A 26,094-nucleotide genomic window follows, 5' to 3' on the forward strand; every position below is an offset into this window, starting at 1 on the left:
TTGGGACATGGTTTAGTGGGCATGGTGGTGTTGGGTTGACGGTTGGACTTGATGATCTTAAAGGTCTTTTCCAACTTTAATGATTCTGTGATTCCATGATCACCCTTTTCCTTCATTGACTTAGGCATTTCTCTCGCTCTCAGAATTTGAGTGTTCAGTGCATTGATAATTGAACACAGAGATTTCAGGGGAATTAGAGTTCATACCCCTCTCTCTCCTGCTTTTGATCAGAATTTGCTCATTTCTGTTTTGTTGTGCAGAGCAGATTGTTAATCTGATCTTTCCTCTGGGATTTCCCCTCAGTTCTCAGTTTTGTAGAGGCTCATTTTCATTTGAATTTGGAAGTTCTTAGGGTTCGACCTAAGGATGCCATCAGCTGTAGCTGGTTGGACCTAAGGATTGTCAATTGACAATTGTCAACTGTCGCTGGCAAAGAGTCACACAAACATATTCTTTCATAACTGGGAAAAAAGAGCTTCATCTGAGCGTCAGTGTTAAGTCTTTCCCCTGGGTGCTTCACTGCAGAATTGCCACACAGAAACTTCCTCAGCATCTCTTTCTTTTGGCTTCCTGCTAACTTGCCGTGCAAAGGTTATGGTTTTCTCATGATGGAAAAGCAATTAATTTGGGAAGCTGACACAAAAATAATTAGCAAGACCAGCATGTCCCTTTCACATCAATCTTCGGGGGCAGCCAGGCCTGTGCTCACCAAACTGTCCTTGCCTGACTAGCGAAGATTTGTCATGAGGATCGGTGAAATCAGCACGACGAAACCTGACGTTGGAATTTCACTTAAGATGGCCCTTTGCACTGCCACTTAACGCTGCAGCGTCACTGACACCAAGGCCAAAGGGGACGTCGCGCGGCCAGCGGGCCGTTAAACCCGCGCTAGGGGCGGGGCCAAGCCGGCGCCCTCCCATCGGCGGTGTCGGTGGCGCGAGTGCCCCGGCGCGCCCCCGCGGGGAGCCCCGCGCAACACACGCCTTCCCACGTCGTGGCCCCAGCGCGCCGGGCAGAGGACTTGGCCCCGCCCCCTGTCCCCGTCGCGTCGGCCAGGACGGATGGGCGTGTCTGCGCATGCGCACCCGGGGGGCGGGACGTGATGGCGTCGCCCACGCTCCCTACGCCGCGGTACGACCACGTGGGGCCGCACGGGCCGTTCGGGGATGTGTACGAGCCGGCCGAGGACACCTTCCTGCTGCTGGATGCCCTGGAGCTGGACGCGGCCCGCCTGAGGGAGGCTCGGTAGGCGCGCCGGGAGGGGCGGGAGCGACCCTCGAGAGCGGCCAATAGGAGGGAGGGGCGGGGCCAGCCCTTGCCGCCAGCGGCGGGGGGGCGGTGCTAACGGCTCCGCGCGCGGGGGCCGGGGGGAGGGGGCTACCCCGTCCCTCGGGCCCGGGGTTTGTATTTGGTGGCAGTAGCAGGAATTTGAATGTGCAGAAACGTCCGTGTCTCAACCCTGAAGAAGCTGTCGGAGTTGCGTAGCTGCTCGGGTTGCGACCGGGTGTCAGTGGCTGTCCTATGTCTAGGTGACTCTAACCGCCACAGAAATCACCCGAGGGGCTGATCTGAGGAGTAACTGAACTTGCCTGCCACTGCAGTTTGCCCAGAGCTGGCCGCAGCTCTCCTGAGGTACTCTGCCTTTGAGCCCTGCTTTCGTTGCGTGGCTTCACGGTCACCTGCCGTGACTTCTGTTGGAGTTCAGTCTCACTGCAATAAATGTGCAATAAATGTGCAATAAATGCTGTAGCAATGTAGCCTGTGCTGTTGAGATTGTGTAGTTAATGGAAACGTTAACGTTAGGCACGGGGAAATGTGCGTTTCCCAAAGTGGCCTCTGAGAAGCAGTAGCCTGTACAGGCACAAGTAGACCTGGCAGCCATTACGAAACAGGATGACGTGGGCTTTGAAGGCCGTGTCACCAGCAAATATTTCAGCCTGTGTGGGAGAAGGGCGCTTTGGCAGCAGGTTTCATAACACTGTCGTGACAGTCACAACAACCCCATGCAAGGCTACAGGCTTGGGGAGGACTGGCTGGGAGAGCTGCCCGGCAGAAGGGCCCAGGGGTGCTGGTTGACAGCCGGCTGAACATGAGCCGGCAGTGTGCCCAGGTGGCCAAGGCGGCCAACAGCGTTCTGGCCTGTATCAGAACTAGTGTGGCCAGCAGGAGCAGGGAAGTGATTGTGCCCCTGTACTCAGCACTGGTGAGGCCGCACCTCGAATCCTGTGTTCAGTTTTGGGCCCCTCGCTACAAGAAGGATGCTGAGGTGCTTGAGCATGTCCAGAGAAGGGCAATGAAGCTGGTGAGGGGTCTGGAGCACAAGTCTTATGAGGAGCGGCTGAGGGAACTGGGGTTGTTCAGTCTGGAGAAGAGGAGGCTGAGAGGAGACCTTATCGCTCTCTACAACTACCTGGAAGGGGGTTTTGACGAGGTGGGTGTTGGTCTCTTCTCCCAAGTAACTAGTGATAGGACGAGAGGAAATGGCCTCGAGTTGCGCCAGGGGAGGTTTAGATTAGATATGAGGAAAAATTTCTTTACGGAGAGAGTGGTCAAACATTGGAACAGGCTGCCAGGGAGGTGGTGGAGTCGCCATCCCTGGAGGTGTTCAAAAAATGTGTAGACGTGGCACTTCGGGACATGGCTAAGTGGGTATGGTGGTATTGGGTTGACGGTTGGACTTGATGATCTTAAAGGTCTTTTCCAACCTTTATGACTCTATGATACTTTAATTCTGCATCTGTTGCAGGTGCTCTTACATGTTAGAAATAAAAGTCATCCGGACTTTTCTCTCTTCAGAGTTGAGATCTGCCTTGAAATAGGATCTGGATCTGGTGTGGTCTCAACGTTTCTAGCGTCTTCCATTATCGGATCCAGTGCACTGTACATGTAAGTATAATAGCACTTATTTAAACTGTTGCATGCAATAATAAAGAATACTTACCCCTCACATAAATACATTCCATTTTCACATTTTAAAAACTGTTCTTTTCACAAAGAAATTCTAACTCAATTCTACAGACATGGAAATCAAAGCAAAGAGAGCCTAAACTATTTACTTCAGGTTCTGTAACAATCATGCGACTAAATTCCATTTTCCTACCTCTCAGACAAATTGCTAAGCTTACACTTGTTTTTGCTGGGTTGAATCCTAAATTTTAGCCACTGACTAGTCTTACTGAGGTCTGATGACATAACATTAGTTACCTGGGTGTTGGCAGTAACTGAGTTTTGTATGCATATATATTTATGCAGAGCTAGCATTGCAAAGGAAATCCGATATTTCAGCTTTCAGTCATTAAAGCTTCCAGTGCAGTGTTGACTGCTTTAGCTGCTGATACATTGTGCATATTTTACTGTCTGTTTTTTGCTATTTGCTTGCAAGGTAAAGGATGCTGGAAAGGATATTTTCATTGAGAGTACATAAATTAGTGTGTGGTACACAGGGTTAAACTTCCAGATACAGTAGCCAGTACCTTACACTTCGTAATATTTTGCTTTTAGATGTACAGATATCAACCCGATGGCAGCTTACTGTACGCTGGAGACAGCTCTGCTTAACAATGTTCACCTTCAGCCAGTCATTACTGACTTGGTAAGATAGAAGTTTCAATAATATCCTCTTTATAGTTTTTGTAATTTTTTAATACTTATTAGAGATACTGAAAAATAACCATAAAGTCTAGAACAAACATTCTTTTAATAAGCACAGATGAAAAAACCAACAAAATGCCAAAGTGTTTCTGAAAGAAGGGAAAACCAAACTACTCAAGCTCTAAAATGCAAATTTAAGCTTTAAAAATTCATTGCATTTATTTTTAAAATAAATTATGTAGATATAGTTTGGAAAATGCTGTACAAGGAACTCTGCAGCAACCTGACATTATCCTAGCCCTTCCTCTAATGCTATGCAGTTCTTGCTTCTCAGCTCTTTCTGAGTTATTAGGAACTCTGTACATCGTTGCTTTTTTTTCTTACAAAATTTGATATGGAGAAAAGATCAAGTTTCTTATCTCTTTAGCAAGATATTTGTTTAAAATACCCTGTATATATATATGTTTATAAAAGACGGTGAAGATAGGCAAGAATAAATGTGATCTAAAATGAATGAATGACTGCTCATACTTGAGAACTGAACTGCAGTTGTCACAGACTGATCATTTTGGGTAACAAATGTTATCCGGTGATGAATTCAGAATTCTTCTATATCTAATTTAAATTCTGAACTGAGCAAGAATAAAGTACTACCTTTGTGTCTGCATATGTGTCTTTTGCTCTTCTACATCCTATACATAACATAGTCTTAAGACTATTGAAATCGTTGTGCTATGCATAGGTAATACTTCTTGATGCTTCTCTTGCACGTAGAAAGTAAAGCTTAGTGTTCCTGAGTCAGGCTGAAATGCTCAGACTATCCAGCACTATGTAACTGTATTTTTACAAAATGTTTGCATTCTTTATGTTTCAAAAAAAAAAGAAACCAAAAGAATCATCAACTTCATCTATAGGTCAAAGGACTATCTCCAAGATTAAATGGGAAGGTTGATCTACTGTTATTTAATCCACCGTATGTGGCAACACCTTCTGAAGAGGTAGGAAAAATTTGAAATACACAATAAAAATGGTATTTCTACTGTCAGAGGAGAGGCGGCAAATCAAATAAGCTCTGGTATGAAAACTGTAGGGTTTTTTTGAAATGGTAAAGGATGTTGTAGGACCAGCACTGTTTTAGTGAAAATGATTTACTAGATTTGCTTATAAAGACTACATGGGAGTAAGGATTGCTAGCTGCTGCTTCTCAATACATAGTTTCTCCATCAAGTATAAACCATGTAAGATTTCTGTTAGGCATGCTAAGGCATTCTTATAGAAGACTTTCAATGGAAATGCTTTTGTTCCATGCAAAATAAATATCCTCTTCTTCCACAAACTCTCAGAAATGGACCCAGGAACACTTAAAAAGGTTTACTGGCCACCTTCTGTTTGGCAAACAAGCTCATAAAACATGACAAGAAAATACATACAAAGCATGTGACAAAATGTAGCACTTGTAATTCAGTTTAAGAATAGAATTTCAAACAAAAGTAGGATGTTCAGCATGTAGGAAGTAGTTCTGAAGTAATTTTCCTGCATAAACCAATCTGCTGCATCAAAGTTGTCAGATTTCTAATGGCAGACACCTAAAGGTAGAGATTATTGTGATCTTTCTCTTTATGACTATCACTGACACTTCTGTCATTCTGTACGAAGACAATCTTTGCGTTCATTCTTCCTAGGTGGAAAGCCATGGAATAGAGGCATCCTGGGCTGGTGGCAAAAAGGGCAGAGAAGTAATGGATAGAGTTTTTCCATTAGTACCAGACCTACTTTCCCCAGGAGGATTATTCTACTTGGTCACAATTAAAGAAAATAATCCAGGTAAACACTTTCTTTGGACCTTTAGATATGCCAAATGAGATTTAACACTGTATTAATCAAAACGTTGATCACAGCAATGTTCTGTAGGTTATCAGACTTCAGTAAACAAGAAAAAGTAGTACATAACATCAGTTGAATCTAACAAGTGGTGATAGCAACTAACGGAATATTGACAGCATGTATTGAAATTCATACAGGTGTTCTAGGTCATTTTTCAGAAATGCTATAGGCAGGTAGAGTGTATCTGTATTCCTCATACAAACTGTGGCATCTTGTGGACACTTGTGCTTCTCATCTTTCAAGTTTGTGTGGGTATCTAATCTACAAAGGGACTTCTATGTAACCTGTTGCTTCTTGGAATCCCTTTTCTGAATTCGTGCCTTGTGCCTTGAGTGTATGGTGAGCTAAACAAAAAATATAAGCAGATTTGCCAAAACTAGAATGCCCTAAGCTAGTTTGGAAAAAGGTAATATGTAGGTCCTGAGCCCAGCAGCTCTGTAAGATTTCAATTCCAAGTCTGAAAGGTGACTGTAAATCTGCTGGACTACGTAACAAAGCCAGGCCAACCCTTTCTCATGAAAGAGAATGGTGGTGTAAACTTAAAAGGCAAAAGCCTTTACTTGGAAGTGTGATGTCTTTCATTTTGACACACTTAGAGAAAAGATTCAGACTTGCTCCTTCTGATCTAATGCTTAATGGCTATACGTTATCAAGTAGTATCAAAAAGAAAGATTATTCTTTTACACCTGGTTAGGCAGCTTTTAGGAGAAGGTGCTACAAATTCCAGTTCCTTCTACAAATTAGCTTCATAACTGAACTGTTCATTGCTATAATACCAAAATACAGAACTTCAGTCAGTAAATTGTTAACTTTATTTGTTCTTGGTGGAAGACTACTTTGCATAAAAATTACTGTCTGACAGAGTAAGAGGACACAGTTTATAATCTTTGCTTTACAGCTTATGTTTGGCAGATAGATTAGCACTGCCTTTTACAGCCAATTTCTGTGTAAGCTCGGTTGTAACACTGCACTTTCAATTACAGATGAAATTCTGGAAACAATGAAGAAATGTGGCTTAGAAGGCACACGAGTACTTTCCAGGCAAGCGGGACAAGAGATGCTTACTGTCCTCAAGTTTAGGAAGTCTTCATAACTGCTCTTAACCTTCCAGATACTAGGCATGCAGAAGGTTGAACACGGAGTACGGAGGTTGAACACGGAGTTATCAAATCAAGTTATAAGACAAGATTTTCACTCTCTTAAGGTGTGTCCTCACTTCCAGATTACTGCAGTGAAACTCATCAAGACTGTATTTATTTTTATTCTGGATGTTAACCAGCTATTATCTGCTGTCAGAAGTACAGTTGTACTCTGGCTATCCGCAGGACAGCTGTGGGGGAACCGTGAAATACTCTTCCTTGTTCCTTGCACTTAAGCACTAAAGACTGTTTCCTCTACAAATAGGTATTTGTATATTTGTCATTGTGGCTTATTAAAATAACGTACTTGATATAATTCTTCCTGTTTTAATAGCTAGTCTACACCTACGCTAGGTTTACATGAATACTTAGAATCAGTGTTATTCATTTTGATGTAGTATCAGGCACTTTTACAGGTCTAAGGTACAGTTGCTGAGTTTGTTTCTATTGTAAGGAAACAGTGTACTTTAAACAGGATGATGCAGTAAGTCTATCTCAAGAGCTGGGACAAAGGCAACCTATTGTTCTCCTGAAGTCCTCTGGACAATATTGTGCTCCCTTTTATGCCATTTTACAAGGAGGGTACTACTATGGAGATGTGGATTAGATGAAGAATTCTCATCCATGAAAAGGTATTAAGGGAGAAAAAATACTACGTAAGATGCTATTAGAAAGGCTAGTTGCTGGGTAGCTGAAAACCATGACTGTAAGTAAACAAATGGAATAAAAGTCCTCTCTTAAAAGCATTATTCAGAAGAGGAAGGTATTTCCTGACCATCAGACCCTGATGAAGAGCTTTCCTTTGCTTCTGCCCGCAGAAGGTTCTAATGGGGCGTTGTCCCAGCAGCATGAGGAGACGTGTGCTGCGAGGTGGGCACAGTCCTATGAGGAAGGTGTTTTGCTCACATGCAGCACAAAAGTAGAGGCAGTTCAGGTATGCACTAGCACTGTCGGGGAGAATGCTTTCAAAGAAACTGACCTTTAAGGGTTTGTGTCAACAGAAACTTTAAGTGATGCTATGATGAACCATTAGCTAGCTCTTTTATGGAGATTAAGGTCCAAGATTGGTTTTGGGTTTTTTTGCAGGATGCTGAGGCACTGCAAAGACTATTTTATTTAAGACTTTAGAAGTAAATTTGCACAGGTATGAAAAATTTTTCCATGTTTTGAGCTGACCACCCCAAAAAAAAAAAAGTTATCTAGAAGATTGAAAAAAGGAGTTTTTGGACAGGCATAACAACATGTAAGAAGTGTAGGTGCTGTTAGCAGAAACATGCGACTGCAAAACTACCTCGACCATTTGAGGTATTTTACTGCAAGGGCATATGAGAAGCTACTTTTGACTGATACAGGTCAAAGGGAGACTTGTTGATTCTCACCTTCTGAGTAACTTGTATTGGGTTTGCGAGGCAAGGTTTTGGTAGTGGGGGAGCTACAGGAGTGGCTTCCCCAGAGCCAGTGCCAGCCAGCTCCAGACCTGCCACTGGCCAAGACTGAGCCAATAAACAATGGTGGTAGCACCATTTAAGAATGGCAAAAAAACTGCTGTGCAACAGCAACTGAAAGAGAGGAATGAGAACATGTGAGAGAAACACCTGTGCAGACAGTAAAGAAGGAGGGGCAGGAGGTGCTCCAGGCGCCGGAGCAGAGGGTCCCTGGCAGCCCCTGGTGAAAACCATGGTGAGGCTGGCTGTCCCCCTGCAGCCATGGCGCTCCATGCTGGAGCAGATCTCCACCTGGAGCCCAGGGAGGAGCCCACACTAGAGCAGGTGATGCCCGAAGGAGGCCGTGACCCCGTGGGCAGTCCGTGCTGGAGCAGGCTCCTGGCAGGACCCATGGAGAGAGGAGCCCAGGCTGAGCAGGTTTGCTGGCAGGACTTGTGACCCTGGGGGGGACCTAGGCTGGAGCAGGCTGTTCCTGAAGGATGGCACCCCGTGGAAGGGACCCAGGCTGGAGCAGTTCATGAAGAACTGCAGCCTGTGGGAAGGACTCACGTTGGAGAAGTTCATGGAGGACTGTCTCCCGTGGGAGGGACCCCAGGCTGGAGCCGGGGAAGAGTGTGAGGAGTCCTCCCCCTGAGGGGGAAGGAGCAGCAGAGACAAGGTGTGATGAACTGACCACAACCCCCATGCCCCATCCCCCTGCACTGCTGCAGGGGAGGAAGCAGAGAACTCAGGAGTTAAGCTGAGCCTGGGAGGATGGAAGGGGTAGGGGGAAGGTGTTTTAAGATTAGTTTTTATTTTCTCATTATCCTACTCTGATTTGATTGGTAATAAATTAAATTAATTTTTCCCCAACTCGAGTCTGTTTTGCCTGTGATGGTAGTTGCTGAATGATCTCTCCCTGTCTTTATCTCAACCAACGAGCCTTCGGTTACATTTGCTCTCCCCTGCCCAGCTGAGGAGGGGAGTGATAGAGCAGCTTTGGAGGGCACCTGGTGTCCAGCAAGGGTCAACACCACACTTGCCTAAGGAATGTCAAAGGTGAAAAACTGAGAGTAAACTTGGTGGCCATCTGTGAAATAACACAGTTTTCCACTGAAGAATTTAAGCAAAGTTTTGTTCTTGCAACTTACCAACTAGTTCTGTTAAGTCATTTTCAGTTCAACTGCCTCCTACTTCTAGAACCTTTTTGACTTGATGGCAGACCCTTTGCTAAGCCACACTCTTTTTTTTGGTTCAGTTCTCCCTTACAAAACTGTTAAGGAGAGAAGGTTTTATGCTTAACGATTTTGCTTTTACATAGAATCATGGTTTCTGATGTTCTAATTATAGCCATAGGGCTGTTTGAATGAACCGAAATGCTGTCATCCTTAGACCGCTCTAGAAGTTTTATGTTGTTAACCACTTTGGCTAACAAAGGTTGCGGAGCAAAAGTCACATCAAAAGACAATTTTAAGATCTAGTCAAAACACACAATAGAATCAAACTACAGGTTTAACAAAAGGAATTTTTGGTTTATCTGTCTAGCTTTTAGTTACGGCTAAAGAATTAGTTTTAAAAGTGGTAATCAAAGATAAGAAAGTGCAGTCATCTTGCACGGTAGATCACAATGCTCATCAGCATACGTGGTTTTAAATTAAAGGACAGAATAATGAAAATCAGAGTAGAAGATCAGAAAGTGTCAAAAAACATAACATGCTTTCAACAGAAAGAATTGCACTGCACTAACAGCTGGATATTTAGACAAGAAAATATGTGTGCACTTTAATAAATCATGAGTTGATTCTCTTGGCCCCACTGTATTGCTGTCGGCTGCAGCTTTAGTGGAAGCACTTGTCAAAATGCAATCCAAGTAAGAACATTGGTGAACTCTGTAAGAACTGATTCTTAGTATGCTACCATCATCCTAGTGAAGACTGGGAACTAGTAACAAGCCAGGTAACTTTTTCGTATTTTAAAGTTTTTAAACTTCTACACAGAGGTCTGCTCATTACACGTGGCATTTGCCAGGGCACGCCTACTCCCTTCTCCTAGAAGACCAAAGAACACAACACTTTCTGGAGAGTTTTGGGAGACATATTCCTGCATTCAATGCGCATGAGAATAAGCTGCTTGGCAGATACAGACCTTCTATGTAGTGTCATACTTGCCAGTAAGAAAGCAAAAACTCTGCTCCCTGAGACCCTTAGGCACTGTTCTGTCAGCAAGTACCAGTGTCAAAAGACATACTGCTGCTTTGCAAGCACCTGCCCTTCTTTGTTCTAACAGGACCAAGATAAAAGCTCTCCACAAGGCCATTCCTAGAAAATTTGCAAGTTAGAGTTTGCTAGAAAGGTTTAAGATGGCTCTTTTCAAGCAATACGTGGTTAGCCACAACTCACTTTCAAATCAGTTATTTGAACTTGCAAATAAGTCATTTACAATAACAAGTCATGTCTGAAAAAAAGTGATACAACAGAGACAATCCTGGAGTTTTAGCATCCGTAGTTATTAAAACAATATAGCTTGCTCAATAATCTGCGTTTTCAGTCACACCTCCTCAATACCAGTTTTAAATCCTTTCCATTATTTCTTTCGCAAAACATCAAGAAATTTCTCTTCTGGAAGCCCAGTGTTACCTGGTAACTTAAGTCTATATTTTTAACAACAGCTAAAAATAATTTCTAGATTTCTAATTTCTGTCACCTCAAAAGGGACCAACTTTGAGAAAACATACAGAATCTTGAAAAAAATAAATCTGCTGTTGAGGTACAGCCAATAAACTGGGCATCTGAAAATTTATACTATTAATATCTGAAAGTTTATCACACAGAGGAAGAGACAGCAATCTAGAGACTACAGACACTGACAAAAGTCATTTATTCCTCCCCTTTTATTGACTTTTCAAAGAAATCCACCACAAACACCATCCAAGTTAGAATATATTAGTACGCTACTGCTGTTAAAAAAAAGGCATGAAAAAAGTGTACAGTTGAAGACAGTATTAAATCCTTATAGATCTGTCATGTTCACTTGGAGTCCTTATTATTATAGGACAGTGGAAGTACAGTGCACATTCAGTGATAACTTGCCAGATAATGAAGACATTAACTGAAATAATGAGAACAAGAACTGATCAGTGTGTATGCCTCCAATCGGTAATAAATAGGTAGTGTTTTTCACTGTTATGTGGGAATGATTGTACTCTCTATTTACTTGGGCTTCCGAGGTTTCATGTTTTAGGGTGCTAGATGGCTGAGATTTTGGGGGAAAATGACTGTTAAAGCTGACAGCTTAGAACATGCCATGTTTAAATTTTATGATTTAACAGAAGGTTGTCACCCTAGTTCCTAGCATGTAAGAGGAACAACATTCTTTTTTCCCCATAAAAGGAACTATTATGAATGCAATCATAGTCTTTATACCACCTATGTTAAATTCACCTGTTATATTAAGAGGCATGATCTGGGTTAAGTGGATAAACACCATGTTAGAATATACCTAAAATAAGAGGTTTTAATCAGCTATACTGTGGCTTAAACACCACTTTTCAGGTGTAACTCTACATTATTTCTGAATTTTTAACATATCTCAATACCTTAAAAATATACAAATTAAAATAAATTATTCTTATATATTTCTTTATATCAAAGAAGAATCTTCAAATTTACAAAAAACAGTCCAGAGGTAAATGTGTCATATCCCACTAGCCAAGAATCAAGTAACTGACATTACTTCCAAGTAGTTAGCTTCTTTCAACATACAGTTTATTGCCTCCTCTTCATTTATTATTTAGCCCACAGAAAGAAGAAAGACCGCTTTATTTCAGAAAAATGTCTCTCGACAGAGTGGACAGGTGGATTTGTTGCTGGATGTGAACCATTTGTACTGAAAGAGACATACAACGGTTTAATATACGACTGAGAGATGAGTATCAGGAACACGGGTTTATCACTAGTAATAACTATTATTTTCCAATTAATATAACTATCAAAACATTAACTATACTTAATTAAAACCCAGCAAGAAACAGCAAACAAACCCCTTTCCACTTGTGTATGTATGCATGTATATATATACACGTATGTGTATACACATATTACACACACACTACTGAAGTGTTATTCTAAAAAACATGACACAAAGGAATTCTCATCTAGTCTCATTTTAGAATAAAAAGCTAGTGTTTTTAAAGTAGCAATAACTCCTCCATTGTATGGCCAATACAGATGCCAACCTGCTCCAGTATACTCTGTAATCATAGAGAGTATATGCCTATGATGACTTGGATATAGTTAAATGTTAATTATCCAGATCAGCATGGTTTACTAAAGAGCATGCTGCATAAATTTAAGTTTAACCTCTACTATTCCCACATCTGAGCTGACAACAAGAAGATGCTGTTGCTACACCCTACGTAGATGTATTGGTTTCTGTCTTAGTGGACACAAAGTGGATAGTTATTATCTGTAAGCATAGCAACCCCTCTCTTGTTACATGCCCTTACCACTCAGTACAAAATCCATGCAAATAACTTCTGAGTTCAGTTAATCCCAGATACTCCAACGACATAATGGAGAATTGATGGTATTACAAAAGAAGTTCCTGGTTCAAAATATAAATGGGTATTTTGCCTATTTAAAAACATTTGGTCCAGGTACTTACCAGGCAAGCTGAATGAAACTTTTTCTTGCATGTTCTGCAAGCTTTTTTGGGAAGAGAATAGTTGGAACCATGAATGACTGAAAAACAGATCATGCAATCTTCAACGCCCTCAAAACGTTTATCCACATTATTTTTCCACAAAGATAAGCCTTCCATAATGCTTCCATTCTAACAGAGAGAAAAGAGCTGTTAATACTCTGTAATTAATAATTAATGTAGAATTCCTTCAGAATATTCTTGCTGTTATTCATAAACACATGAAGGAAACAAAGCCTGAAGGCTTTATAATCTAAAATTATATGCAATATATGCAGTGAGCAATTTATAAAGCCAACACATGAAATACATATGACAGTTTAATCTTTAGAAATGCAAGAGTTCATCACAATGAAAAGAATGCACTTATAAGCACTATGAAAGGGGATTTAAAAATTTTCAGTCAGTGTTTTGTTTTGTTCTAACCATATATGACGCAACTTCAGCAACCAACAATCTTTTAGAGAATTTCATGTGCTGGGCTGTTTGTGGGGTTTTGTCAGGGTTTTTTTTCCCAAATTATAGTGAGATGACATTGCCACATGGGGCAAACACTGGCCCATATCTTAAGATATCTAAATTCTCAACTTTGGCTATGGATTTAACAGGACTTATTAGGCAGATAAAATTATCTCTCTCTTTCAGCATCTGCAGAAAAGCAGATGGTAAGAGTGACCAATTCTATGAAGTCTAGATCTACTGATGAGATCCATTATACAGATCTGAATAATATTACATGACTAGTAATATTTTTCTATTATCAGGACTCTTAAGTTTTCAGAATTAAGGGCTTTCTCTAAACTCACCTGATGTGTAAGATATGTGCTTAACTGTAGCATCCAATTGCGCCATTGCTGTACAGCCACACCAACCCTCTTTCCACTCTCAACTGTTATGGATCCCAGTGGGTAATTTGATGGAAGCTGTATTATTAGTTCAATAAATATATCATCAACTGAATAGGTAGCAATGACTTCCCGTGCAGCAGACCGAGCTTTTACCTATGACAAAAAATGCACATATCAAAAAACTCCACAGAGAGATATGTACCAACTCTAGTCTTTATATATATATATATGTGTGTGTGTGTGTATATATATATATATATATGTGTGTATATATATAAAAGCATAAATACTTCACCACACACATTAAATAGTTTTCTTAGACCAGGAAAACATTTTTCTCAAAGAAAATAAAAATCCACTCATATATTGACAATCCAAAAAGAAACTACCAACCATTTTTCAATCTACTGATTGATTACATTTTTTAATAAACCAAAAAGAAGTATATTCATAGCAGTATCTTCCACTTACCCTCCTCAACTTCCCAACATCATAAAACCCAGTATTTTCCATTTTTTTCCAAACAGAATGTTAATAAACATCAACTTAATATATCAATACCAAGCTAAATTATGTTTTCATCAGTCATTTAGAACAACAAAAATGCATTCATATAAAACACTGTAATGCAGTCTGGTTCTGAGAAGTAACGTTTCTTAAAATGTTTTCAAAAAACTACAGTAAAACCAAAAAAAGAATAAAAAGTCTTACTGACCGTCATGCCATTAAATAACTGTGTGCTAGTCTGAACAGAAGATATTTCCTGTGAAGAAAGCACACTGCTGACGTATTTGGTTGTAAATTTATCTACAACGTTGAAGACACGTTTCTCGCAGCTATTCCACCAAAGCCTGACCATGGCTGGCAAGTCTTTCAGCGTTATATGGTACACAGAACAGGCCAAGTGTGGAATCTGGGATGACAGGACTCCTGTCCCTGGGAAGGAAAGAAAGGATGTTGAAATACTCTAACACATTAGTCACAAATGTTGGTTTCACCACACCACATACAGAAATTTTGATACCAACACAACTGTGGTAACTGGAATTTCATGTACACATTCCTATACTTGCTACTATAAGTGCTTTTTTGACTCTGCCTTTCTCTAACACTACACAACAGGAAATTCATCTTCTAATTTAGAAGGTGACTACCAGAAATCAAAAATAATTTTATATTATAGAAGTGAAAAAATGCTCACTTCGGAGTGCATAAAAAATAAGATCTTTGGAGCATGTTTGAGGTTTGCAGTGTTCTATAGAAGTGCATAAAGAGATAAGGGAAATCTTGCTCTTTGGATGTCATGTCAGTAATTGTTTCTTACTGTCATCCAGATAAATTTTTCTGCAACATACAGTGATGTTAAAGTAAAAAATTAAGAAATGAAAACTCAGTATCTTTGCTTTCATCTATACAGGTACATAAAATAACAATGACATAACTTTTAAAACTAATTCTCTGCTTCATGTTTCTCAGCTAAAAAAAACCAGCCTATCTTCTCTCATCATGGTTTATTAACTCTGGGTCTTCTGAACAGTGTGATTAAAACAACACACAATTTAATGTCTCAAACAAAAAAAAAACCCAACACTGTTTCATTTTATTTATGTATCAAAATAGAAGAAAAAATAGAAATCCTATTTAGCATTAAAAAAAAAAATCTAGAGGAAATGGAGACATCTTAGAATAGATCACACATTTTTAGTATTTTGGAATCTTTGCATGCATTCAGGATTCAAATAGTAGCAATGTATTTTTTCTGCCCTAAGTCAATAATCTAAGCATTTCCTGGTTTGTTCCCCCCTCCCCTTGATTCTTCTGATAAACATTTCAACTTTGGTTAAGCTTCAAATGGGGCGTGTTAGCCAAAGATTTGTAAACATATGTCTCTGTGTGTATCTATTTTATAGGTAACATTTTCTAAATATGTATTTTTAAGCAGAAAACCATATTTAAACTTCAGCAATATCAAAACTCTCTCAAATACACCAATACAATTTTCACTAACCTTTAACATCTAAATGAAGCTCTTCAGTAAAGAAGGTTTTTGTGTCCTTATTTGGAGCTTCTGAAGTTGGCCCAGAAAACACAGGGTTTTCAGGCATAAGCCTGAACAAGTGATAAAGCAGCTTATTCAAGCTTTTTGTTCTTCTAAGGTATTGCGAGTAGAGAACTCGCAGCTGATAGTGTTAAAAAAAAAAAAGAAAAACCACAAAATACAGATCAGACTTAAGTATAGCTTACTCTGTAAATAATACAAATACGTTTCTGTAGGGAGGGAAGGCAAGACTGATTCAGAACAAGTTTTACAGGAGTGATTTAGTTCTCTGCACCATTTTGAATGTTTATAAGATCATAAAATGTAGCAAGCTTGTTTGAAAATGCCAGAAAGAATCACATGTTAATGAATCTTAATTCTTTATTACTCTAATATTACTGTCCTTAACTATTGCAGTGCAGAAATCTAAGCCTATCGATGCTTCCCGAATTCCACTAATTCCACAAAAACAAGAGGTAGGAAGATACATAATTAAAAGAATAAAAAGGCTGGATTAAACTTCAAAGATTCAAACCAAATAAGCATGTTAAGAAATTCAGTTAAAAGACTCTGAACATATACCTGAGAAGAAGCTGCTTTGAAAAAAGTTAGTGTTAACTTCCAAGTGAGAAGATATCCTAGAACAAGGCAGAACTCATCGCTCAGAGGCTGAATAACTGCAAATTCTCCAACAGGAATGCATTCCAGGATGTTTTCTAGCAAGAGTTCTTGAGTGGCCAGGACAGACATAAGAGCTGCTGGAGGTGATCTATGGAGAAATGTTATCTGGCATAGTAAACTCAACCCTTGTGCAGAGCAGTAATTGCATTTATATTCACAGCTTTCCTAGAAATCTGTTAGTAAAGACAGGTATGTAGAACATAAAAGTGGCCTTTTATTACAGGAAAATTTACTTTCAGATTCACACATTAGTGCTAGATTTTACGGGTTTGTTTTGTTTCTTTTTTTCCTGAAATGGAGAGCTGGTGTTTTTACCTCTTGCAAGATGAGTATTAACTGAATGCTGATCAATTGAAAGTGGTCTACGGCTGAGCTGATTTAACCTACATCATGGACAGCTGGTTTGCTTGCTTGCTTTCTTTGTCAAGTCACACCAACAAAGGAGCAACTGAACAATGAATCTCCTAATCACTGAATGGGCTGGGGTTTGGGCTTTGGCACTTGATTAAAAAGCCTTCTGCAGCTCCATGGTAAGTAAAGGTATTAATCAGTGGGCTGAGGTAAAAAAAAAAAAATTGTAAAAAAAGCTATGTAATTTTTTAAAAATCTGTTAGCACATTCACCTTCAAACTGTTGACCTTATCAGGTTCAAGCTGTATAAAACACCCATGTCAATTTTGGAGGTTCAAGAAACTGAAGTTACCTGTACAGCTGGACACATTCTGAATACAGCAGTCCAGAAAAAATCTGTCAAGATTTTACAATATAGAGCATGTATGTTGCACTTACTCTAAAAACAATTGCAAATAGTTTCCAGTTTTAGCACAAAGGCACACTTAACCAATTATATTGAATATTTTCAATACTTATGACCCTACTGCCATAGCCATGTCTTTTTTTTTTCCTTTTAACATCTCCTGATAGGTGACTACTCTGCTGCAAATCTCAATTCTTGTAACACATTTTAAAAACACAGAAAAAAGTCATTAAAAGAAAGAGGAAAAAATACACACAATGCCAATTCCTCTTCTTCGTCACCATAAGATTTCAGATCTTCATCATCAAATTTAGGCAATTCAGGCATTAATCTATAGAAATATGGAAAGAAAATCAGATTTAATTTTTACTATTTTAATGTATGTGATGCATAGTTCTTTGCTTATCAGGGTCAACATTAATGATAAGCAATAAAATAACAGCAATTCCTGAGTAACAACACAGAATCTTTGAGAAACATGTCACCATTGCAAATTTGGTTCCTGAATGACAGCAGCCAATGAGCATGTAGCCTTGCTCAGTTCTTTTCGAGACCTTTTACACTTCCTGAGTCATGCTAAAATGAACTTGGAGCTCTCTCTCAGAATAAGGCTACTGCAGCTTTATTCCTCAGTATAAGTGAAAGATGATGGTAGCTTCTTAAGCATAAGCCACCTGCCTCGCAATCTGCATTTTTAGCAAATGCACATACTATTTTTCAATTTCTGTATTCTCTCTTTTGGTATTAGAGATAGCGAAAAAGTTCACAAGAATGCTACGCATTTTTATTCACTTTCTTCATTTTCTTATGTAAACTAGTGAAAATAGAAAGGTCATACTATTTAAGGATACTGTCAGACCCAGATCAAACCCAGAATATGCCAGTTTACATTTTAGGATTCTCTGAGTGTTAAAATAGGGGCTAAAAAAATAGCTTTGTAGTCACGATACTGATATCTGTGTAATTATGGTACAGAAAATAAAATTGTATCTTCATGTACTGCAGTAAAATTTCTCAGTATATATTTAGTCTACTTTCACAATTAAACTTAGTATATAAAGTGCCCAGTTAAGAATTTTCTCCCATAACAGAATATGACTTTGCTAAACACATCTGTAAGTGCATGTTCTAAAGCACATGTGAAAAAAAAGAAAAAGGGCACGGGGAGGAAACGTGAGAAATTTGTTGATTCTTACTTATACAACATATAGTAGACAGAAACCTGTACCGGTCTAGCCCGGAAAAGCAACAATGGAGATAACGTATTTAGTAGAGTCTGGAGCTTTTCTGGAAGATTTGTCTTCTGGCCTGCAACAAACTTCGCTGGCAATTTATGGTTTAACAACTGGTCCTTTGAGATGTACATTAGAGCTTCACCCAAAGACATTAACACTGAGTTCTGAAAGGAGCCTTCAGATGCATTTTTGGTTTCTCCTATTTAAAATAAAGACAAGCTGTGATAGAGAATGTATGGATGATATCATAAACAAGCATTGATAGAAACAACCCAAACTCTGCTTATGAGAATCCATCTAATCTTAAAAGTCACCATTGTTAAGTGCAATTATTTTACTAATTAGCATCTACATATGCAAAAAAGTGAGTTTTTATAAGCTATCTTGACATAATATTCCTATAAATTCAAAAATATGGCCCGTCAAGTTCTATTTCAGAATAGCCTGACATGTACCACTATTACCCTCCTTGCCATATACTTGCCTGTGACTTTCACCAACAAAGGCAGCAGCAAATTGTGAATTCCTTCAGAAAAGAATTCTTTCCATTCACTGATCAAGTTCACAGGAAAGTTTTCAGTAGTTTCAGGAGTTGCAGCTTCAAAATAAGCGCTAAGGGCAGATGCCAAGTCACAACTGACACAAGCAAAAATCTGCACAAGCGGGACATGATAAAGCGAACGGTTTTCACTTGTTGTCTAGGAAGAAAAAAGACAAAGATTTCTTAACTAAAAATTTCCTTTAAAATACCCATTTCATATTCCCTGTCTACACCAGAAAGTGTAATTACAATGAAGACTCAATAGCAAAACACATTTTAAAACAATTTGGGGAAAAAAGAAAAAAAGTTAAAAAATATAATCCGTATTATAGTAAGACTTGCTGAAGGTTATTTCCAAGTCTCATCAACATTAGAATCCTGAATTGTTTCCCATATACGACCTTCTTTATAATGACACAAAGAAAATGCCACCAAGTGGATTTAAATAGAATTATATGCCACTGTAGCTTATCTGGAGCACTTGTACAGCCAAGTGAGCCAAAACTGAGATGTGCAGTGCTGTCACTTTTCTCTCCCAAACATAAAAGCCATACCAATATCATGCTTGTGTTTCCAAACTGCAGAAGGAAATTGGCAATACACTATTGTAAGCTGGAAGTTATTGAAGTGGTGATCAGGAGAATATTTCCTCTCCCCCAGCATAGCTCCTTTTTATTCTTACTCATTTCTTCAAAAGAGGAATATCATTAAATATTAAAAATGTTCCCAAGCATTTAATCTATGCAACGAGTTTTTCATACAAGTTTGTTGTTTGTGGGTTTTTTTTAAATAAAAAAAATACAGTTTTGAGGGACATACAGCATAGGTAAAAGATTAATCCTGAGACTAAGAAAGGCCACAAGGAAGTTTCCAGCCTGGCCTTAAGTGTGTGGTGACAGAGGATGCTACAATTATAAAAAATAAGTTTTAAAAAAGCTAGAATGTGAGCGATTCTGTATCTTTATTTGATTAATAAAATAGTAGTCAGCTGTTCATTCTGACTTGTTTTCTAACTGTGTTAGAATATAATTTTGATGTTTCATGTGATCATTTAGATATTGAAATGCAGATACTGCTTTTCATTCATTTAGTTTTTGTATGTCTCATTAGACTTTGGCTTTAAAGGGATATTGTTTATCAACTGAGACTTACAGCAGATACATTTCAAAATTATTCTCCAGTTACCAATGCCATTACTAAACATCGTATTACTTCAAGGAGGAGGTAATTTCACCTCCATATCCAGAAAGAAACAGGAGATACAGTATTGCTTTTACTTTTAAGCCACACATGACCTTTGTCAAAGTTCAATGAAAAAAGGATTTTGTGCAATTCTTTTTAACATTGTGTCAAATATTTGCTAAGCTGAGATAACCATGTCCTTGCCATATCCAGAGAATAATGTAAAGAGGTAAGTACATCGAAACTGGAAATGATACATTAGCACTCATGGTAGGTAAACTTTATTTTCTTAGTTACGTATTTCTGAGGTGTTTTTTAAAATAAGTTATCTTTCAAATGCTGAGTACCCAGCTATTACTCTAAAGTACTAGAAAGTTAAGAAACATGTTAGACAAAACAAAGTAAAAATTAAGACCATTGTGTTCTAAACTCTAAGTAATAATCATTAGGTGGACTCTAATTTCCATTCGTCTTTGCAATCCTCATGCTTCTTTGTTCAAATTTAATTGCTATGTGCCACAGCTTCTACAATGTTTAACTGTATCATCCTGATACCTAACTTTCCACTTTGTAAATACACAGGTGAACTTCTAACATACAGCTTTCAAAGACTTAGGATGAAATGTCAGACAGCCCAGTAAGATTATAAAAATCTAGTTATTTCATAGCCTATTTTTTAACCCCCTCTCCCCTGCATCAGTTCAGTAGGTTCAGAGGGCATCACGAGGATCCTATTAAAAGCTGCAATGCAATGATTAGTAATAATCTCTTTCATACTACCTCCAGCCAAGCCAGCATGGAGCACATAATAAAGTCCCATTCATTATCGGTCAATGCAGCTGTGGAATACTTCAGCAGCAAGGGAAGATAACGGATCATCTCTATGTTGAAACCAAGCAACGGAGCACTTGCGTCTTTCAGATTGCTGCAAGAAAAATACAACTAAGGTTACCTATCTTCATGTTGTAGACATGAGTATTTATATTCTTGCCTTCACTCCTCCTTTTAGGACAAATTAGTCTTGCACTAGGCTCTGCCTTACATGCTTTCGATCATACTGTGTCTTTCAGAGTTAGAATACTACATTAGCTGCCAAGTCTAAGTCAGTCAGTCAACAGGTACAAAGTAGACTATCAGAGCTACTTGCTCATTTCCATGTTATACAGATTCCTAAAATTGTACAATTTCCATATTCATGCAATAATATATTTACATCAATTATGAAATTTAGCAATTTTAACTAAATCAATGCAAGAAAAATAAACATTTTTTTTTTAAATTAGTAACTTAAAATAGAAGCCCTCAAGTGCCCAAACAGTGTACATTATTTTGAGATTTTGTTGCCTGGATTTTTCTTACTATACTCAAGACAAATGAACCTCAGTATATTTTCAGTCCTTGCTGGAAGCTTTCCAAGTTACCTTTTCAGGTCCAGAATTTTAAAAAAGAGACACCTAGGTTTGGTATCCAAGTTTTCTTTCTGCTGCCTACATAAGCAATCAGAATTTGGAACTGAATGTCCAGCAAGACATACAAAAGTTCGTCAGTTCTGAATGCTTTTGAAAACAGTTGACATCTAGGTGCATCACAAAAGCTCCTAGTTTCCCAACCTTCAACCACCCCAGATAATTTTCTTCAGTATGAGTTACCAGATACTTAAAGACAGGTATATTAAACTAGGGCATGCAGTTCTAAAAAGGCTTAAAAATGTAATATTGGAACAGTAGATGGTAGTTGTGACTTACAAATTGATTTTCTTTGCATTAATAACCACTCTGTATTCTTAAACTCTTGTTTTAGAAATTTTAAAAAGTCAAATTATCTCAAAGTTGCACCCACCAGCTAAAGAGAAAGCTGTCCTCATTATCATTTTTCCAAGATACTATGATTTTTAGTATTCCAGGTAGTAGATGATCACAGTCAATGCTTCCATTGTTCAAGCAGGAGTTCAAAATGGAAAGACAACCAAATGCTCCTATAACATAATAATGATATCATACTCAATAGGTCTTAATTATCAAGACAAAACAAACATTACAATGTGTGTCAATTGCCTGGATTGTTTTATTTGAACTTAACATTAGTATCATAAGATAATGCCTAAGTTTTTTTCTTTGGACACTTAATCCAGAGATGCCATTGTTAAATCAAAAATACTACATCCAACCCAAACTTAAGATAAAAAAAAAACAAAACAAAACCACCCTCAAACCAACCAAAAACTCCTACAAGATTAATTGTTTGTTTATACAATTAACAAAAGAGAAAATATATGCTAAGTTTTAAATCTATTTGTGCTACTAAAAATGTAGTATGAGAAGCAATAATTTGGACAGATAATTAAGTAAATGTAACTGCGAGTTGTGAATTCCAATATTGTTGTAGGAATGTTAATTTACTTTCAGAGTGAAATGCTACTGTTGCAGTAGTACCATTTTCCATTTTTAAGGAAAACTGTATGTATCTAGATTTCTTGGAGAACAAGAACATCTCTTCCAAGCGTAATGACAAAGAACTGAGTTGATTAAAGTACCATTTATGCATAGCAAAAACAAACAAAAAAACCAACTTCACTTAAGCAGCAGTGCAATGATTTACAAGAACTTTACTAGCACTTTCCTGATCCGAAAAAAGAATTAAAATTTGAATGGTAAGCCCACAACCTACATCACACTTGATGGGAAAATTTGGGTATATATTTTCTGTTCAGGAATCCCCAGGAAAAAGAGAAGCAGTGGAGAGGAAAATGCAGACCAGCGTTACAAACAAGAGCACTCCACAGTAGGGGAGGAATGAGGATTCTTCTTCCCATTTTCTGTTTAAAGTTTCACAGACACATTCAGCTGGTTCACTGATTCACTCAGAAAGCCAGGTAGGCTTAACTAAGTCCAAAGAGTAAGAAAGAGTTAGGGAAACTACCACAGTAGAAAAATTCACAATTCCTCCCAATCACTGCATGACATTAACACTGAAAATTTTCACACTTTGAGGACATCCATTTGAAGAACTCATCTGAAAACCTGGACACTGCCAAGGGACAGAAGTCCACAGTTTAAAATCACCAAATATAGTTTTTTCAATTTAAGTAAGGACAGTCCTGTTAAAAAATACAAAATCAACTTTCAAGTTTTTACACAGACTGATCAGTAAGAGTATGTGCAAGATGGCATGAAAGTAATACTTAAAGAAAAAGAGAAAGTTCTTTCTTTTAAACAACATCTAATTCAGACATGTAGAAGGACTGTGTGTGACTATTTCCAGAGAGTTTTCTTGAAAAGCTACAAGTTTGTGAAAACAAAAAGGTCTTTGAAAGGATATTCAAAGAAATTTTATAACACATCTCAACTATCTCTAAGTAATTTTTCAAAAGCTGCTGAAAGGGTATGTACAGTAGCTCTTACTCAGCACACTATATCCCATGCACTGGAAGGACTACTCAAAAATCATACATGAACTGCGAAAGAGCTCTTGCTAAAGCATCTAAAGACAATCATGACACTACCAGTGGACAATAGCAATACTTTGCATGCTGTGTAAAGCCTAAATGATTAATTGAAAGCTTCAGTATTTACGGATGTTTAAATCAGATAGACCAAACAAGAAGTAGACCAGTATCAAAATTCTTTTAACAATATCAGCCTAAATCCTTTCATTCAAATTTTGGACCAGGCAGTATAGCTTGTACTTCCTTAATAAGGCAGAAAACTACTATGCCGAACAGTCTAGAAGAAATAACCAAACCAAGAATACATTTCTTTCTAGAAAGAATGGTATTATAGTTAACATATTTTATCTAAAAGCAAACAATAACACAAAATAATGTTCTTAAATTCTAATGAAGTGGACTGAGGTAAGAACATACCATCAGTACTGGAAAGCTCTGTCTGTGTGCATGTCATAAGTTTGGCCACACAGTGGAAGACAAGTTCTTTCTTTTCTTCCTCAATTAAAAAAGGTGATAGACACTGAATTGTATGCAATTTGCCCTCTGTTAATGGCAGAAACCTATTCAAACAAGCAAAACATCAAGAATGAAGCAAACACAAAATTTTAACTAATAAACTAAATGTCAGTTGGTTCATAATGATCTAATATACGATGATGTAACTAAGCCCACACACTAAACTGAAATTCACTTTTACATACCACATACATATACTACCAAATTTTCAGTCTTCAGATACCATTCATCAGCATCAGTATTATTTAACATTATCAACATTTGCAATGTAAACTAAAAGATTATAGGCAGTGGTATTAAGATACCCTTCTGTTGTCTTAAAAAGTTGTTTCATCTCACAGGATACAGTGTTCTCCACACGGATCACTTTAGCCATGGTTAAGGACCAGAGTTTTCCATGTTCCTCTGATCTTCAAGGAAGAAGAAAGGCCCTGGTTAATATATACAGATGCACAGTTCACAACAAAAGCATTTATTTGAATCGATACACACAAGGAAGTATGGTGGCACTTAATACTCTATACAATGTAAAATATGAAGACAGAGTTAAGAGTTGTTTTACTTGTTCTTACATACCTATCAAATACTGTTTGCTGAAGGCTAGTTGTATCACTAAGCATACTGAACTTATCATATGTGATGTGCATTTCTTCTAACATATGAAGATATTCCAGAAGCAGATAAGGAGGATTCTCCAATTCTTCAATCCATTGTAGGGAGTACAACAGCTCTGCAACTAATTAAATAAAGGTTGTTGTTTACAAACAACTGCTGAATATATTCAGAGCATAAGCAAGAAGTTTCAGGTCAAGGTTTTGTTGCGTTTTTTAATTATGTTTTTAATGCATTAGAAAGATGACATTTACACATGACCTCAGGTGCTTCGGAGCATGAACTGGATATTTGCCATCGCATCATAAAATACAAGAAAAGAAAAGGCTACAACAGTCTATTCTAGATGTTCAGGAAATTTTAAAGCAAATCAAGCATGACAAGAACTCGAACTCCTCTTTGTTCTCTCTCTTTTTTTTCTTTTAAATGTACGTATTTCTTGCAGACAAGGCAATCAAGATCTAAGTCCAGAAAAAACCTAAACAAATTTGATGCTAATAGTTAGCATGCAGTTTCTTCATAGCTTACAAAGACCCACACTGAACAATTATGCTTCTCATCATGGTGAGACTTTTGGAGATGGAATTGTTCATTTGATAATGCTGGCTCTAATTTGAACGTTCTATAAAGAAAAAGAAACAAGATTTCACCTGGTGGAATTAAGAAGAATTGCGGCCTCAAATGCCTCTACATTATGGCTAAAGACTCAGGGCATTTATTTGATGGCATGGATACAGTTCCTATTGCCCCCTCATGCCAATGCACCATGTGTTTTGGCAATGAACAACTTTGAAGTTCATCATAAATTCAAACTTCTCCAAATTCAAAGTTCTGTTGAGATAGCACGTATATAATCAAAAGGTCCTAGAAATATGAACACTATGCTTGTGCATACTTATACTTTTAAAGGAGAACTGAAGAAAAAAAAGCAAAAACAAAGCCACAAAAGGTAGAAGGATGATTTCTCATACCTATATTCCAAACTTTAACTACCCATTTCTAATTATCAATTCAGGTTAATTTACAACTACTAGAAAAACAAATTCCTTTAAGTTTTACCATTGTAACTTACTTATATTGTCAATTTTCTTTCTTTCAGCAGCATCATTTCCAGGGACTATACCATTTTCCAACACAAGCAGGACCATTTTACTTAATAAGGCTGAAGTACACAGATGGCCTGGAAGTTTAGTTGTGCCACACAGTTTGACATGTGAACCCAAAGGTTCACAATTCATGCTAAGCCTTCCTTCCAAAAGAGGTTTGTGCATCCACTGTAATACATGCATAAAAAGAGTATGAACAAATAATTGACATTTTAATGATGCATAGAAGAGCTATGATCTGTTTAACCTTGAAAATTCAGAATTATTACAAAATAACCACAAACGGTACAAACTAACACCAAAAGCACAATGGTGAGGATGGCCCACTCCAGTATCTTAAAAAACATAAAAGCACGGTAGTAACTTGAAACTGCATTGCTGCCTCAGGAATAAATAT

The 26,094-nt window shown here is 38.1% G+C and overlaps 2 protein-coding genes across 2 annotated transcripts in view; one reads left to right on the forward strand and one right to left on the reverse strand.

Moving 5' to 3' along the window:
* Window positions 1–1,102: 1,102 nt before the first annotated feature.
* On the forward strand, window positions 1,103–6,568 carry HEMK2 (HemK methyltransferase 2, ETF1 glutamine and histone H4 lysine; the record flags this gene model as incomplete). Its single annotated transcript, XM_082008532.1, has 6 exons — window positions 1,103–1,245; window positions 2,797–2,886; window positions 3,502–3,592; window positions 4,506–4,589; window positions 5,274–5,415; window positions 6,459–6,568. 6 exons carry the CDS (start codon window positions 1,103–1,105, stop codon window positions 6,566–6,568), a joined length of 660 nt encoding a protein of 219 aa, XP_081864658.1.
* Window positions 6,569–11,860: 5,292 nt separating this feature from the next.
* Window positions 11,861–26,094, reverse strand: part of LTN1 (listerin E3 ubiquitin protein ligase 1) — a gene marked incomplete at both ends in the record, with an annotated part of 30,304 nt that continues 16,070 nt past the window's right edge. Inside the window, 15 exons of the mRNA XM_082008833.1 lie at window positions 11,861–11,923; window positions 12,701–12,868; window positions 13,543–13,737; window positions 14,300–14,520; window positions 15,593–15,764; window positions 16,205–16,391; window positions 17,317–17,391; window positions 18,257–18,494; window positions 18,780–18,993; window positions 20,799–20,943; window positions 21,858–21,993; window positions 23,881–24,023; window positions 24,285–24,389; window positions 24,556–24,715; window positions 25,664–25,865. Of these exons, the coding sequence (XP_081864959.1) occupies window positions 11,861–11,923; window positions 12,701–12,868; window positions 13,543–13,737; window positions 14,300–14,520; window positions 15,593–15,764; window positions 16,205–16,391; window positions 17,317–17,391; window positions 18,257–18,494; window positions 18,780–18,993; window positions 20,799–20,943; window positions 21,858–21,993; window positions 23,881–24,023; window positions 24,285–24,389; window positions 24,556–24,715; window positions 25,664–25,865 (2,424 nt within the window). The remainder of the gene's footprint in view (window positions 11,924–12,700; window positions 12,869–13,542; window positions 13,738–14,299; window positions 14,521–15,592; window positions 15,765–16,204; window positions 16,392–17,316; window positions 17,392–18,256; window positions 18,495–18,779; window positions 18,994–20,798; window positions 20,944–21,857; window positions 21,994–23,880; window positions 24,024–24,284; window positions 24,390–24,555; window positions 24,716–25,663; window positions 25,866–26,094) is intronic.

The sequence above is a fragment of the Phaethon aethereus genome (assembly GCF_964289735.1).
Source record: "Phaethon aethereus genome assembly, chromosome: 1".
Classification (NCBI taxonomy): Eukaryota; Metazoa; Chordata; class Aves; order Phaethontiformes; family Phaethontidae; genus Phaethon; species Phaethon aethereus.